Here is an 18,021-nt window from a genome sequence, read left to right on the forward strand (position 1 = left end):
TGGGTGCCTGGGCCTAAATATCTGACAATGAACTGTTCCAGTGGTGGGTGACGTGAAGCATGATTCTCTGCTATGACATGAAGAATGATTCTCTGCTGACATGAAGCCAGATTCTCTGCTATGGGACCTCTCTCCTCTGCCTGGGTGCCTGGGCCTAGATATCTGACAATGGACTGTTCCAGTGATGGGTGATGTGAAGCATGATTCTCTGCTATAACATGAAGACTGATTCTCTGCTGACATGAAGCCAGATTCTCTGCTATGGGACCTCTCTCCAATTGATATTGGTTCATTTTTATTTATTTTATTTTTATTTTTATTCATTTCCCTATCCACATTTGTTTGCAGGGGATTTTACTACATTTTGCTGCCTTTTGCAGCCCTCTAGCCCTTTACTGTGCTGTTTTACAGCCTTTTTAGTGCCGAAAAGTTCGGGTCCCCATTGACTTCAATGGGGTTCGGGTTCGGGCGAAGTTCGGGTCGGATTCGGATCCCGAACCCGAACATTTCCGGGAAGTTCGGCCGAACTTCTCGAACCCGAACATCCAGGTGTTCGCTCAACTCTAGTCATATACATATAAAGTGCAAATGCAATGACATGTATGCCATAAAAGTGACCAGTGCATGAAGAGCATAGCAAGAAAACCAGACAGGTATATTAGCTATATGGTTCCTATAACAGAAATGGCGACATACCAATAGAGCAGGGGAAGAAGAACCTGGTGGTGGCAGGGAAATAGAAAAAGAGCAAAACAATTCCAAATGTCCCAATGTGAATTTTATTACCCGTTACAACTCACGCCATGGTGACATAAGAAAAATAATAGATAAACATTGGAACATTCTCTTAAAACGTCCTATTATAGGTAGAACCATTTCAAAAACCCCAAAGCTAACTTTCAGAAGGGCCCAGACTTTAAAAAATATCTTGGCTCCTTCCTGTCCTAAAGTATCTAGTGAAGGCAATGGTTCAATACCCAAACCCAATAAGAGCCTTCTACAACTAGGCTCCAATAAATGCAGTATTAAAAGATGCAAGTGCTGTGACATTATTGATTCCTGCAAACAGGTTGTCCTACCTTCCCTCAGAGAACCCATTTCCCTACGGCACAAAATTAACTGTAGTACCACCAATATTGTATATTTAGTTCATTGTCCTTGCAATCCCTGAGGGAACGGATGAACGAGCATCGCTCAAACATACGATGCAAGGTTTGCACACATAGTGTGTCCAGACATTATACTCACCGTCATAATGGAGATCCTTCTTCACTACGAGTTACACCTTTAGAATGGGTCCCTTCCTCCTTCTAGACATTATGCAGAAAAGAGATGTTCTGGATTTTTAAGTTAAATACACTCTCCTATTGATATATATTCATATGCTATAAGCATATACTCCGGATTGTTGTAGCCTAACACCGCCCCCTAGTTCCGGTCGGTCAGCTGGTGTAGAGTGGAGCGCACATGAGCTACGATGTGTTCCACTTCAGCCAGTTACCTCCCAGTGAACTTCACATCCAGGCTCAGTGGAGCGCACGCTTTTATAGATGCATTCCTGTACTGCCCCTAGATCACTGTCATCAGTCTCTGCACATATGGACGTCATTTCCGGGGTTTGGTGGAACGCACACTTGCGCCGATGCGTTCCACCGGCCTCCGGAACCTTCGGTGCCATTTCTCGGCACATAACATATACAAATTATGGAATTTTATATATATTAGGTAAAGTACAGTATAAGCACTAGTATAGCCGTATGTGTGTCTTGAAAAAGTATGTGAACCCTTTGGAATGATATGGATTTCTGCACAAATTGGTCATAAAACATGATCTGATCTTCATCTAAGTCACAACAATAGACAATCACAGTCTGCTTAAAGTAATAACACACAAAGAATTAAATGTTACCATGTTTTTATTGAACACACCATGTAAACATTCACAGTGCAGGTGGAAAAAGTATGTGAACCCCTAGACTAATGGCATCTCCAAGAGCTAATTGGAGTGAGGTGTCAGCCAACTGGAGTCCAATCAATGAGATGAGATTGGAGGTGTTGGTTACAGCTGCCCTATAAAAAACACACACCATTTCTGGGTTTGCTTTTCACAAGAAGCATTGCCTGATGTGAATGATGCCTCGCACAAAAGAGCTCTCAGAAGACCTACGATTAAGAATTGTTGACTGGCATAAAGCTGGAAAGGCTTATAAAAGTAGCTCCAAAAGCCTTGCTGTCCATCAGTCTACGGTAGGACAAATTGTCTATAAATGGAGAAAGTTCAGCACTGCTGCTACTCTCCCTAGGAGTGGCCATCCTGTAAAGATGACTGCAAGAGCACAGCGCAGACTGCTCAATGAGGTGAAGAAGAATCCTAGAGTGTCAGCTAAAGACTTACAAAAGTCTCTGGCATATGCTAACATCCCTGTTAGGGCTCTTTCACACTTGCGTTGTCCGGATCCGGCATGTACTCCACTTGCCGGAATTACACTCCGGATCCGGAAAAACGCAAGTGTACTGAAAGCATTTGAAGACGGAACCGTCTTCAAAATGCTTTCAGTGTTACTATGGCAGCCAGGACGCTATTAAAGTCCTGGTTGCCATAGTAGGAGCGGGGAGCGGGGGAGCAGTATACTTACAGTCCGTGCGGCTCCCGGGGCGCTCCAGAATGACGTCAGAGCGCCCCATGCGCATGGATGACGTGTCCAATGCGATCACATGATCCATGCGCTTGGGGCGCCCTGACGTCACTCTGGAGCGCCCCGGGAGCCGCACGGACGGTAAGTATGCTGCTCCCCCGCTCCCCACTACACTTTACCATGGCTGCCAGGACTTTAGCGTCCCGACAGCCATGGTAACCATTCAGAAAAAGCTAAATGTCGGCTCCGGCAATGCGCCGAAATGACGTTTAGCTTAAGGCCGGATCCGGATCAATGCCTTTCAATGGGCATTAATTCCGGATCCGGCATTGCGGCAAGTGTTCCGGATTTTTGGCCGGAGCAAAAAGCGCAGCATGCTGCGGTATTTTCTCCGGCCAAAAAACGTTCCGTTCCGGAACTGAAGACATCCTGATGCATCCTGAACAGATTTCACTCCATTCAGAATGCATGGGGATAATCCTGATCAGGATTCTTCCGGCATAGAGCACCCGACGACGGAACTCTATGCCGGAAGACAAGAACGCAGGTGTGAAAGAGCCCTTAGCGAATCTACGATATGTAAAATACTAAACAAGAATGGATTTCATGGGAGGATACCACAGAGGAAGCCACTGCTGTCCACAAAAAACATTGCTGCACATTTACAGTTTGCACAAGAGCACCTGGATGTTCCACAGCAGTACTGGCAAAATATTCTGTGGACAGATGAAACCAAAGTTGAGTTGTTTGGAAGAAACACACAACACTATGTGTGGAGAAAAAGAGGCACAGCACACCAACATCAAAACCTCATCCCAACTGTGGTGGGGACATCATGGTTTGGGGCTGATTTGCTGCATCAGGGCCTGGACGGATTGCTATCATCGAAGGAAAAATGAATTCCCAAGTTCATCAAGACATTTTTCAGGAGAACTTAAGGCTATCTGTCCACCAGCTGAAGCTCAACAGAAGATGGGTGTTGCAACAAGACAACGACCCAAAGCATAGAAGTAAATCAACAACAGAATGGCTTAAACAGAAGAAAACACGCCTTCTGGAGTGGCCCAGTCAGAGTCCTGACCTAAACCCGATTGAGATGCTGTGGCATGACCTCAAGAAAGCGATTCACACCAGACATCCCAAGAATATTGCTGAACTGAAACAGTTCTGTAAAGAGGAATGGTCAAGAATTACTCCTGACAGTTGTGCACGTCTGATCTGCAACTACAGGAAATGTTTGGTTGAAGTTATTGCTGCCAAAAGAGGTTCAACCAGTTATTAAATCCAAGGGTTCACATACTTTTTCCACCTGCACTGTGAATGTTTACATGGTGTGTTCAATAAAAATATGGTAACATTTAATTCTTTGTGTGCTATTAGTTTAATAGAAAAAGGTTACAGCCAGCTCACCTTCAGATCCTATGCGATGTTGCACGGGGCGGACTCAAGCCAGTCCAGCGGTAAGTAGATAAAATGAAAAAATGCTCCGGCACTCAAGGACGTTCTGTGCAAAAAATCCCGGTCTTTATTTATTCTTCACCAAAATACAGGTACAGACAGCAACAGTGACACGAGGACCCCACTGCTTCCCACGATCTACGCGTTTCGAACGGTGTCGTTCTTACTCATGATCTAAGGTGTCTGGCGTGCACCTCGCTGAAATAAGGCCCACCGTCGGTCTCTTGAATGGGCCATAAGAGACATTCTCATGATAATATACATGTCCGAATCACATAGTAGTCATAAAGCAGTTGGGTCATAGGTATCGGAGAGACCGATGTTGTGATGTCATAATTGTGATGCCGGGTATTATAATCAACTGATGTGTTCCAGCACATATGGGAACTTACTATATCAATTGGTGAATGCAAAGACGGATATATTGTATGTTGCTATTTTTTCTTTATTTTATTATTTTTTCCTCTCCCCCTCCTTTCTCCATTTTCCCTATATAACAACTCCCAGAATTATATCTGGATAGACGGTGATAACATTGAAATATCGGAATGATATATATAAAAATGTGTACAGGAACATGGAGATAATGAGGGGAAGACTATAGTGGTAGCAACGGACAATATTGAGAAATATATATATATATATATATATATATATATAAAAAATATATATATAAAAAAATGTATAAAAACTACTGACATATCAATATCTGTTTCAAGCATGGTATGTTAGTAGGATAATATAATTATACTGAGACCAAATTATAAATAATAACAACTAAATACACTGCGGGTTTGTTATCAAACAGTATATACAATACTCACAAATTATTTGTCTTAGTTACACCCTGTAGTCCTTTAATAATGTTAGGGCTACATAAAAATTACAATATAATGAAACAGCATGTCCAGTTCTCCTTTACAGACCAGTCCGCCTCTTTGGAGAATATGACAGAGTTCAGACAGAGCGTCTTTTTAATAGACTGATGTAAGGATAGAAGATATTCTGAGGGAAGGGGTGTTCTTGTCGGTAACGCCCAAATGCACCATAATTATTACAACATGTTGGATTGATCTCTGCACATAAACTTCAACTCTGTTCACACCTTGCGATAATCCGCTGAGAGTGAACAGTCCAACAGCTTATTTATTTAACCCCTTGTGGGGAACCTGGTGTTGTGGGGCTTTATTGACATAGGACCATGGAATTTCATCAACCTTACTGTGCATGCTATATATGTGTGTGTCTATACAGACACACACACATATATATATATATATATATATATATATATTTCCTCTGATATGCCTTTCCCTGTGATATATACCACTTGTTCGTTCCCGGTGATCAACCTTAATGTACTTATATCTTGCTGGACTGTCAAATTGCGAATCCTATGCATACATGCTTTTTGGTATTATACAGTTTGGTTTTTGTTTTGGAGTAGAGCAATTACATTTTGCTACTTTTTATCTGTTGTATTATATTATATAATTATGTTGTAGCACTTCAGGTATGGAAATGTTTTTATGTCACGGGTGAACCTGTTTGCACAGGTGTCTTGCGTCCACCGGGCTGATTTTTGACTCACCCTGGTTTGAGACTCCTCCTTATGGGCGGATGTCCCGAGGGTGGGCCTTATTTCAGCGAGGTGCACGCCAGACACCTTAGATCATGAGTAAGAACGACACCGTTCGAAACGCGTAGATCGTGGGGAGCAGTGGGGTCCTCGTGTCACTGTTGCTGTCTGTACCTGTATTTTGGTGAAGAATAAATAAAGACCGGGATTTTTTGCACAGAACGTCCTTGAGTGCCGGAGCATTTTTTCATTTTATCTGCTATTAGTTTAAGCAGACTGTGATTGTCTATTGTTGTGACTTAGATGAAAATCAGATCACATATTATGACCAATTTGTGCAGAAATCCATATCATTCCAAAGGGTTCACATACTTTTTCTTGCAACTGTATATTATTATTGTATTAGGAACCTTATGGTATTTATCTAGGCCAGTTACCTAGATGAGGTCACTTCCGTTGCCCCCCCCCTTTTTGTCGCTAATTTGTCACCTATTCATTTGCTATTTATAGCATACTTTGTGTCTGTTTGCTTATATTTTCTCCTGATGAAGGGGGTATTGAGACCCCTGAAACGCGTTGAGCAGTATATGCTTTTTAATAAAGAGATCGTAAATGAAGTCACGGATCCGGCTGCTGATATCCAACTTGATTGCAGACCTGAAATACTTACCTTGGCTCTCTACCATTCTACAGGCGATCCCAGCCAGGGGGGAACCACCCCAGGTGTCTTGAGCTTATCCTGGAGGTGACCCTCCAGTGAAATGAGTGAATCATTTTTACTCTTTTAGTACACTATAATTGATTATTTGGAAATATCACTACTTTCCAATTTCAACACGGTACATCTCTGACCACCGGAAAAGCTCTTTAGAACCTATCACTTGGAACAGTTATCTTCTATAACCTATTTCCTATATGTCTACTTATAGCAAACCACCAATACTTGTTACTTTCATTTTTTGGAGTTTGGCGCTCACTCGTTCCAGTACTGACAGGTGGCACTGTCCTACAGTCTGAGGACAATCTCTTTTTTCACCGTCGCCACATGTACTCACTTCTTTGTTTCAATACCTTAGTGTTGTTTATTAACACTAGCTATAGCAGCCTCCTCCATTACTATCTCCTTTTACTGTTCTGTCTACCACCCATTTGGCATCCTGTCTGGTGCCTCCACCTGATCCTATCTCTTCAGGGGCTTTAATAGCTCTAAGAAGATTTTTTAGGGATAACCTATTTTTTTCGTTTTTTCTTGTACGCATTCTACTCATCATGTCTGACCAGGTGATGCAGTTCACTTCCAAGTTCTGGAAAGCTGTCTGCAAGCTGCTGGACATCAAACTAGATTTTTCTTCTGCTTACCACCGACTGACCAATGGGCAGGTGGAATTCATTAATCAAGTTCTAGTCAATTATTAGCACCTCTTCAACTCTGCATGTCATGACGACTGGGTTGCTCTGCTTCCTTCAGCAGAGTTTTATTACCATTCCAGCAAGGCTACAGATAAGACCCCTTTTTTATTGTGTATGGTAACCAATTATGAATTCATCTTCCAGTAACTCTCTCTTCTGGAGTTCCGGCAGCTGATTCATCTGTCAATTTTGCTCAGAACAAGGAAGTAAAAAAACTAAGAACTCTCTATTACAGGCATTTGCTCATATGAAGAAGCCTGCAGACCACAAACACAGTACTCCACCTTCATTTTCTCCGGGGATCCAGGTCTGGACATCTTCAAAAAACGTCAGTCTCAAGGTATCATCATACAAGTTGACACCCCCTTTCATTGGTTCTTATAAGGTGTTAAAGCAGCTAAATCTGGTCTCTTAAAAGTTTTGCCTTCCTGTCTCATTATGTATCCCTAATTATTTGCATATGTTCTTTCTCAAGCTGTTTGTCTCCAATCAGTGCCCCAGAAGTTTTGTTCCTGCTTTTGCTGTTGGCACCAGAAATGAATATTAGGTCAAAAGTATTATAAACGTGAAGATTAAGAGGTACTGTAAAACTTTCTTCCTAGTGGACTGGAAAAGTTTTGGTCCCGAGGAGAGGTCTTGGGAGCCCACTGAGAACATTGATGCCCCTGGTCTGCTGAAAAGATTACTGCAACTGTTCGAACCAAAGAAGAAGAGTGCGTAGGAGAGAGGGTGTACTTTTATATCAGTAATCCATGCCTGCCACTGCTCCACAGTGTTGGTCAGGCACAGATGCTGTACCACTCACCTTTCTGGTGTCTTTCCTGTGGTCCAAACCTGCTGGTCTTCTCCAGCTTTCTTGTGGTGTGCCTGGTCTTCTGTCCGGGCTTCTCTGGCAGGCAGCAATCCACCTTTGCTGTAAAGTGTATGCACATGCTCCCTTTAACACCCAAAGGGCCAGCGCGCATTCTAATTTATACCAGTCGATGGCACCTTCCCATATGTGATAGTGCTTGGCAACAGATTATCTAGCTTGCTAGTTCCTTGCAAAGGTGTGCTGTATCCATTTGTCTGCTTGTGTACCGACTTCTGCCTGATTCCTGTAATATGACCCTCCACTGCCTGATCTGACCGGTGCCTGTCCTTCATATTGACACTTCTCTGCCTGCCCTGTCCTCAGACTGATTACTGTACTGAATATATTCTGCCATCCATGACCTTGGTATGTTCCTGACTATGATTTTGTCTGACCCTATCAACAACACAGAGACTACTCCAGGAGACTGTGACTGGGTGTTTCTCCTGCTGCAAAGTCCAGATCTCTATTAAGGGGTTAAAGGGTAAATAACAGGGGACTGCCAGGACAATGCTTTTAGGATTAGCCAAAATCTGCAACTTTTGGTTGACACAGTAGTTCCACTCCCACTGCCATAAAACTCTAATATGTCATCATGGGTTCTTTTGCCCCCTCACTATTCCACTCTTTGTATTTGCCCCAAGTGTCATTGTCACCACAGGTATTTCAGTCCCTACCATCACCACTGTAGTTACAAGTGCCCGACTACCATGAACACCACAGCTATGCAGGAAGCATATCTTGGGTACCCTCCAGATCACACAAGGCGTTGTTGCCTCTTCTTAGGACTAAAGAAGGCACTCCTTTGAGGGCCACAGTGAAGACAGAGGTGATGCAAGTGATAGGCTTCTCTAGGGCTGCAAGTAGAAGGAACCCTGCCTCAAAAGGTACTTGCCACACTCAGAAGTGACATCCACATCATCCTTCTGTGACTAATTATGAGTGAGCCATTCAGTCCACAATGTCATCCTCTTTGGTGCCTGCCAGAAAAGAGGGAGAACAGTAGCCTGCTGTCATTACTACTGGCTGGTGCTGATTGTGCTGCTACTGCTGTTTGCACTACTTCTACAGCCATTCCAATTCTCACTCGTGAATGATGTGTCACGGGTCTTTCATTTTCCACTCTGTCATTTACCAGACATTCTATTATGAAGCCTATTTTAACTATATGACAATATAGAAAACAACAGGGTTTTTTTGTGGGGAGGAGGGAGGGGATTAATACAGGTGAAATTAAACATCCCCTGATGTGAATTGGATTAGTTTAAAATTGATTTGCTCATCTGCAGATGTTTTTAATAAATGTTAATATTTTACCTTAAAAATATCAACCATACTGTACCTGTTACTTCTAATAGTTGTAGAAACTTACTTGATAGTTATGGTGGCACTGAGGGGCTCTTTTTCTGCTTGTTTTCGTGAAAGAAACTGGTTAAGATCACCATTTTCCATATACTCTGTTATCATGCACAGTGGGTCCTCTGTAATACACACTGCCAACAGGCGAATAATATTAGGATCCTTTAACCTGGACATTATCTTTATCTCCTTTAGAAAATCATTTCTGCAAAACAATGAAACAAAATACATAATCTAATGGATTCCTCATTTTGAAAAATTGTCCAATTGTTTCTTGAAGTGGTTTTCAGGGTGTTGGTATATAATCATTATAACTATTATGATTAGTTTGCAGATCAAATCATGTATAGTACTGTATACACCAGAGGCATAGCTAGAAATAGCTGGGCTCCACAGAACATTTTTGAATGGAGCCCCTCCCAGAAACTTCTTCGCAGCCCACTCCTACCATGCAACCCCTACTCCTGCGGCTAGTTAAGATCACTCTCACAGATGAGTTCCAGCAGCTGCTCCATCCGTTTACTACACATGAGTACTGTATGTCATGTCACTCTATATACTGTCACTCTTTATAATGTCTTTGTATAATACTGTTGAGGGGAGCCTGACAAGAAAATCTTTTTGTCCTCCTCCTAGGTGGGCCACTTCTGAGTTTGGGCCCCAAAGCAGCTGATTTCCCTGCTTCCCCTATAGCTACGTCCCGGGTATACACACATTAACATAACATCTAGTCTTGAATCTGTTGCCTGAGCACCAAACTCAGGGAACTTGAAGAGTTAGAAAGTTTGTTTGCATATAGTTATTTCTCCAAGAATGTATGATATATTCAGGGATGTACTGTATCAAGTAACCATAGTGCCCTATATAAAAACTTAGAATAGGGCCCCACTCCACCATGACCACCTTTAGCAGCAGGTTTAAAATGTGGAAAATGTAATGATTATTTTGGTCTCCCTTATGCACAGAGTTAATGGACACAGTCATGTGAAAGTAAGGGGATAATTCTCACACTGATGTTACAGTAAGGGGAATGCTCATGATGCCACAATAGTGTAAAAATTTGCACAGTGACATCACAATAGTGGGATAATGCCCACAGAGATGTCACAGTACAGGGATACTGCACACAGTGATGTCACAGTACAAGGATACTGCACACAGTGATGTCATAGTTGTGAGTTAATGTGTACAGAATTAAAAGGGTTATCCGGGTTCAGAGCTGAACCCGGACATACCCACATTTTCACCCAGGCAGCCCACCTAATATGAGCATCGGAGCATTTCATGCTCTGATGCTCTCCTTTTGCCCTGTGCTAAATCACACAGGACAAAGGCTTTTTTAGGGCTTCCGGTGACCTACTGGGCTCTCCATAGGGACTGCTAAGCAGAGGCTTCCACCTATCAGTGTATTCAGTGACATTACCGGCACTAATGGGCCGGCTTTAACGCTACCCTAGCCTGTAAAATGGCTAGGGCAGCATTAAAGCCCACCCATCAGAACCGAATACACTGTTTGGCAAAAGCCTCTGCCCAGCAGTGTAAAAACATAATAAAAAAGCCCTTGCCCTGTGCAATCCAGCGCAGGGCAAGGGAGAGCATAGGAGCATGAAACGCTCTGATGCCCATATCACAGGGCCTGCCTAGGGGAAAATGTGGGTATGTCAGTGTTCAGCTCTGAACCCAGACAACTCCTTTAAATAAACATGGTATAACAGAACCACCCCTGCTATGAGGGGGTTCCATGGTAAACAATAATGATTAACAATGTACTATACTAGAAAATGTACACAAAAAAAATCATATTCTAGCTAAATTTGTAAAGATCTAGGGATTTAAATTTATTGGGTCTCACTTATCTCTTCATTGTTTACCAGCCTATCAACAATTCTCACCGTGCAAAACTGCTGACAGTGATAGTGAGGGTCTGTGCAAAGCAGGGTAAAAGGCTATTAATAAAAGCATTGATAAAAGTATCACGGTGAAAATGAACTTTCATTACTCCAAGTAAAACCTGTACTGCAGCAATCTCCTGGTTGGACGTTACTGCTGTCACTAAGAGCAGAATGGAAGGGTGGCTGAGAGCACTTCAGCCTGAGGATCTACCTGAAGGATACATGAGGGAGCTGCACCCACCAAAATAATAGTTCCTTTTTACTGGGATTTATATATATTTTTTTAATCTTTGTTACTTTGTTGATAATTGAATCTGAAAAAAGTGAACACTGTGAACTGTTATGTCACTAATTCCTGAACAGATTTTGCAGTGTGGCAGGGTGCATTATCCTACTAGAGAAAGCCACTACCATATGGTTTCCAATAAGAACATTGCCCAGAATGTTACACTGCCTCTACAGTTACTTCAAATTACTTACTACAAGGCCTCAAAAATGTTCTAGCAAAGGGTTGAAGATGACAAATAATCAGATCATCTGTTTCATCTACAACATTGCTCTAGAGTCTAGAAGAATTAAAACTAAAAATTATCGATTATTTTTTACCATGTAGTTAGGGTAGCTTAATGTTGGAGACATTATAAAGTAAAATGTATAGAAAAAATGTTTAACTTCATGAACAGGAATGTTATTTGGTGCTCTTGTTTTATTTCTTTAGTCCAATGTGCATGCAATGTAAATGTTACATAATAAATATTTACTTATTCTAAAATTTGCAAATTAAGCTTATAAACATTTTTATTTTATTTCATATATTACTGTGAAGATAACAGTGAAAAAGGAAGAATGGCTATTTAGGAGATTGATTTCCAGTTCGTACTGTATGTCTCTGTGTTGTTAACTAATTCAAAGTGAAATACAGACCTTGCATTCTTGTTGGCATCTGCTCTGAGCATTTTCACAGCCACAAGAGTGGGCTGACAGATACTAGTAGACAAAATCAAATCATTGTCTAGGAAGGCTTCTACCCCCTCTGCTTCACAGAGATGAACCTAAAAAGAGCAATTGAAATCTTTAAAAACTTTTTTTATATATATAAATAAACATGTATTTGACTATTTGATTTATTTCAGAGATGAATACTAAACAAATTCTGTCAATATCTCTTCATAATTGCGTCAGTTCTATACATTTATACTGCACAGGCTAATACACCTTGTAGTGGTTGCATATTAAGAATATTCAGCTACAATAAAATGCAAACCACTGTACCATTAAAGAGTCGCACAATTTAATTTCATTCAATAAATTCATAGTGTAAATAGAACATTTCTAAATCACATCATTTAAAAAATATGCCTGTTCCGTCCTTCTGCCCAGCCAGCCCCAACCGCCGTTATGAAGCGCCGCCCAGCTCATCAATATTTACTTCGCTGGGTGGCTTCTGCTGTCCCTGATGTCTTTGAGAGCAGCGCTCTAAAGCGCTGCTCAGAAGAGTGCCCGGCGCAGGCGCAGAACGGAGAGGCTGAAGCGGCCTCAAAGAAGCAGAGGAGACGCAGGAGCGATGTGATCCCGGCGAGTGAGGGTGCCGGGCGCATGCGCAGAAGCTGAAAGTGAGTCCGATGCCCATAGCTTTCTATTGGGCGAGCGCTGCTCTCAAAGACATCGGGGACAGCAGAAGCCGCCCAGTGAAGTGAATATTGATGAGCTGGGCGGCGCTTCAAAACGGCGGTTGAGGCTGGCTGGGCAGAAGTGAAGCTGAAACGCCTCCCCTTGGGCAGAAAGAAGATCGATTACATCAGGTTATAAAACATCAGTTTGCAGTATTCATAAGGTGGACAGGGGTTAGACTTATATGTTTTTAATACACATTGGAAGACCTGTGCATGCATATATATAGATAATTATGCTTATTGGGCCTGTCAGTGTCCCTTTAATATAAAACATTCATTATTGAATGTCATTTACCACCAAAAAACACATGTTACATATACCTCCAGCTCACTATTTGTGATGGTACAGGGGCATAGTGAGGGGTAAGTGAAATAGGAGATTGCTAGGGTACCTTTGAAAAAGCATAATATATGTATTTAAAGAATATATATTCTTATGCATTTTAATTGTTTACCAATTAGTGTATCTTGGTATAAAGAACAACAATCAGGATGTGTGGGGAAAAAAACAAGAGACAAAGTTAAATGATTATCTATCTGACAGCTACAGTACCGTATGTTGTTAAATTTCAGGGATATTGGTGGGCACCTTTAGAAACCTTTGTCTTGGGTTACCTACATAACTTTTCTCACCACTGAGGCAGAACTACATTTAAAGGGGGCATGTTTGCCCCCTTTATAAAGTTGCACTTGTTACATATGATTGATATGTGATTTTATATAATAATCAATTGTTTGTGTCAGAACCACAGAGTCCCCCATCCCCCACTTCCCAACACATCACAGTAGAAGCTGGCAAACCATTGTCTCACGGTGTCGCCATTCCTGCATGAAGACACCAGGAACATTGTCTGTGGATGGCATTCTGGAGGTGTAGAAAGTCTTAGAAGGGGCCCTTATATGTTTCCCTACACTACCTTGATGTCGACATTGCAGCAGTAGAAGAGTTGGCCTACATTGTCTGTAGGTACAATTGAGGTGCAGCCAAACAACCATGCATGTTTAGCAACTCTAATTATATGGGCAATAAGCACACAAATAATGATGAAAATTCTGCATGTAGAGAATAGAAATGTATGGCACAGTAAAAAATATCTTCTTTATTAGTCTTGCAGGTACATTAAGATGTTGGTGAAAATGAAGCTTGCTGTGAGATTGGGCAGGGGTCTGGGACTAGACCGCCAAGGAGAATGCTGGTAGGCTGGGGAAGAGAAGCTAAAAACAGTGAATGAAAATCTGAGGAGGCGTAAAGCCTAAAAAAACACCAAAAACCATGTAAGAGAGAGAGAGAGCGTGAGTCCTAAAGCTGGAAGCTATCGGAGGAGTCAATTAGAGATTGACACAGAGTTACAGGAGCTGGTAAATGTGAGTGCGGGTTGCAGGAGCATTATTTAAGCCAAGTAAATGTGGTATTACATTATGACCAGTTGGCCAAACATCTGGTCAAAGGCCACACTCTCTTAGACTATGAGAACATGTGGTGAGAGTGGAAAATGCAAAAGAACATGTCCACAGGTGAAAGCATACTAGTACGAAACTGATATGCAATCGGCATTTGTAAATACTGTCCTTCTGCAAGTGGGGTCAAGTGAGTGTGCAATCTGTTTGCTGCATTTCCAAGTCAAAGCCAAAGATGAACCAATATTATCAAGTATTGCGCAACTTTCGATAAATGTGGCGCACCTTTTGACAACTGTAAGTCAAAGAAAAACTCACTTTAAATGTTGTTTTTCTGCTGTTCAAAAGACTGTGCCCACCAAGGGTGAATGAAGCTACCAAGCTGTGTACCTCTGTTAGAGACAGGAACTAGAGATGAGCGAATCAAAGTTGACGAAGGGGAACTTGATCTGAATTTTAAAAAAAATTTGATTCGGCCCGAAGTTGAATTTCCTCACACTTGGTGGTAATGAATCATATTTTTCCTAAAATGGCTGCTGTACATGTTAGAAAGAGGAAGTAAGAAGCCCGGGAATGAGGGATCACCCATAATGCCATGCAGATAGTCAATCAGCAGATAGCCCTATAAAAAGTCTCCTTCTGCCAGGCTTCTGCCATTTTACTGTTAATTTAGTGCAGGGAGAAACGTTTATAGGCACTAGGGACAGTGTTTAGGAAAGACTTTATTCACCAAAAAATTACTATTGAGCAGTTCAGGGACAGATTATTCATACTGTAGGAATATAATAGGGAAACATTATCCACACTGTTAGGAAAGAGCAGAGGACAATAGAAGAATGTAAAGCCTGGCTAATAGGAGCAATTCTATTACACCTTGCTGCACTAATTGGGGTTAAAAAGTGTTCTAATACTACAGATTTTAGGTTGTTTGCATTCTTTGATACATCAGTAATTCCAGTTATCCTTGATTCTGTTATTGGGTTGAAACTGGGGTCTGATACTACAGAATTTGGGGGGTTCATGTTCTTTTATACAGGGAGTGCAGAATTATTAGGCAAGTTGTATTTTTGAGGATTAATTTTATTATTGAACAACAACCATGTTCTCAATGAACCCAAAAAACTCATTAATATCAAAGCTGAATATTTTTGGAAGTAGTTTTTAGTTTGTTTTTAGTTTTAGCTATTTTAGGGGGATATCTGTGTGTGCAGGTGACTATTACTGTGCATGATTATTAGGCAACTTAACAAAAAACAAATATATACCCATTTCAATTATTTATTTTTACCAGTGAAACCAATATAACAATTCAACATTCACAAATATACATTTCTGACATTCAAAAACAAAACAAAAACAAATCAGTGACCAATATAGCCACCTTTCTTTGCAAGGACACTCAAAAGCCTGCCATCCATGGATTCTGTCAGTGTTTTGATCTGTTCACCATCAACATTGCGTGCAGCAGCAACCACAGCCTCCCAGACACTGTTCAGAGAGGTGTACTGTTTTCCCTCCTTGTAAATCTCACATTTGATGATGGACCACAGGTTCTCAATGGGGTTCAGATCAGGTGAACAAGGAGGCCATGTCATTAGATTTTCTTCTTTTATACCCTTTCTTGCCAGCCACGCTGTGGAGTACTTGGACGCGTGTGATGGAGCATTGTCCTGCATGAAAATCATGTTTTTCTTGAAGGATGCAGACTTCTTCCTGTACCACTGCTTGAAGAAGGTGTCTTCCAGAAACTGGCAGTAGGACTGGGAGTTGAGCTTGACTCCATCCTCAACCCGAAAAGGCCCCACAAGCTCATCTTTGATGATACCAGCCCAAACCAGTACTCCACCTCCACCTTGCTGGCGTCTGAGTCGGACTGGAGCTCTCTGCCCTTTACCAATCCAGCCACGGCCCATCCATCTGGCCCATCAAGACTCACTCTCATTTTATCAGTCCATAAAACCTTAGAAAAATCAGTCTTGACGTTTCAGCTTGTGTGTCTTGTTCAGTGGTGGTCGTCTTTCAGCCTTTCTTACCTTGGCCATGTCTCTGAGTATTGCACACCTTGTGCTTTTGGGCACTACAGTGATGTTTCAGCTCTGAAATATGGCCAAACTGGTGGCAAGTGGCATCTTGGCAGCTGCATGCTTGACTTTTCTCAGTTCATGGGCAGTTATTTTGTGCCTTGGTTTTTCCACACGCTTCTTGCGACCCTGTTGACTATTTTGAATGAAACGCTTGATTGTTCGATGATCACGCTTCAGAAGCTTTGCAATTTTAAGAGTGCTGCATCCCTCTGCAAGATATCTCACTATTTTTGACTTTTCTGAGCCTGTCAAGTCCTTCTTTTGACCCATTTTGCCAAAGGAAAGGAAGTTGCCTAATAATTATGCACACCTAATATAGGGTGTTGATGTCATTAGACCACACCCCTTCTCATTACAGAGATGCACATCACCTAATATGCTTAATTGGTAGTAGGCTTTCGAGCCTATACAGCTTGCAGTAAGACAACATGCATAAAGAGGATGATGTGGTCAAAATACTCATTTGCCTAATAATTCTGCACGCAGTGTATATAATTCATTCCATTAATCCTTGATTGTGTAATTTGGGTGAAAATGTGGCTTGATACTATAGATTTTAGGGTGTTCACGTTCTTTTATATATAATCCAATCCGTTAATCCTTGATTGTCTAATGTGAGTCGAAATTGTGGTCCGATACTACATATTTTGGGGTGTTTATTTTTTTAAATATATATATATATATATATACAGGCTGAGATTCAGGCATTAAAAGCAAAACAATCTGATTTACCATTAAATCATCCCAATGTGACTGTAGATGAAATGGTGGCACTGAATGAATTGAAACACGACCATGAGCTTACAATTAAGGCCGCCGATAAGGGTGGCGCTGTGGTCGTGTTAGACACCCGCAAATATATTGCTGAAATTTTGAGATAATTGGGTGACAGCACTATTTACAGGCACATTGATATGGATCCCAGGTTCAAGATCGCTGGACTCATAAGGGGTGTGTTGACTGAGGCTTTAGGGGCGGGGATCGTGGACGAGGGACTTGTGGATTTCCTTACTGTAATGCATCCGGTCACTCCTGTGATCTATGTGTTGCCTAAGATCCACAAGTCTCTCGTCGACCCACCCGGCCACCCCATTCTTTCTGGTTCGGATTCGATTTTCAGTCATATAGCTATTTTTTTAGATAAAGTTTTGCGAGGTTTTTCATGTGGGGGTAGCTCCTACATACAGGATACAACCGACTTTTTACTCAAACATCGGATGGTCGATTTGGAAGGGGCAGAGGGTGTGACATTGGCATCTTTTGATGTCACTTCCCTCTACACCTCGATCGACCATCGGAAGGGACTGGCCGCAGTTGCTTATATGCTTGAGAATTCTACACTCACGTGTCAATGCCAAAATTTATTTTATCTCTATTAGAGATCATTTTGAGGTATAACTACTTTGTTTCAGGACTCCTATTATATACAGGAACAGGGCGTAGCGATGGGGTCCAATGTGGCCCCAACCTACGCCAATATATTCATGCGTCGATTTGAGGAGGATGTCGTCTATGGAAGCCACCACTTCCAATTTGTCAGGGCGTGATGGCGGTACATAGACAACATCTTCCTCATCTGGACTGGTAGTGTTGAGCAGCTCCATGATTTTCATGGGTTTCTCAATTGGATAGATGGTGTGCTCCAATTTACACTGGTTTATTCACAAACTGAAATGCAA

At 41.7% G+C, this 18,021-nt stretch overlaps 1 protein-coding gene across 1 annotated transcript in view; it reads right to left on the reverse strand.

Annotated features, from left to right (window-relative positions):
• DDR2 (discoidin domain receptor tyrosine kinase 2) overlaps positions 1-18,021 on the reverse strand; it is a 1,651,236-nt gene that overhangs the window by 378,597 nt on the left and 1,254,618 nt on the right. The window contains exons 15-16 of the mRNA XM_040407250.1: positions 12,112-12,239; positions 9,326-9,500 (exon numbers count right to left, since the gene is read on the reverse strand). Coding sequence (XP_040263184.1) covers positions 9,326-9,500; positions 12,112-12,239 — 303 coding nt within the window. The remainder of the gene's footprint in view (positions 1-9,325; positions 9,501-12,111; positions 12,240-18,021) is intronic.

The sequence above is a fragment of the Bufo bufo genome, chromosome 9 (assembly GCF_905171765.1).
Source record: "Bufo bufo chromosome 9, aBufBuf1.1, whole genome shotgun sequence".
In the NCBI taxonomy this organism is placed as follows: domain Eukaryota; kingdom Metazoa; phylum Chordata; class Amphibia; order Anura; family Bufonidae; genus Bufo; species Bufo bufo.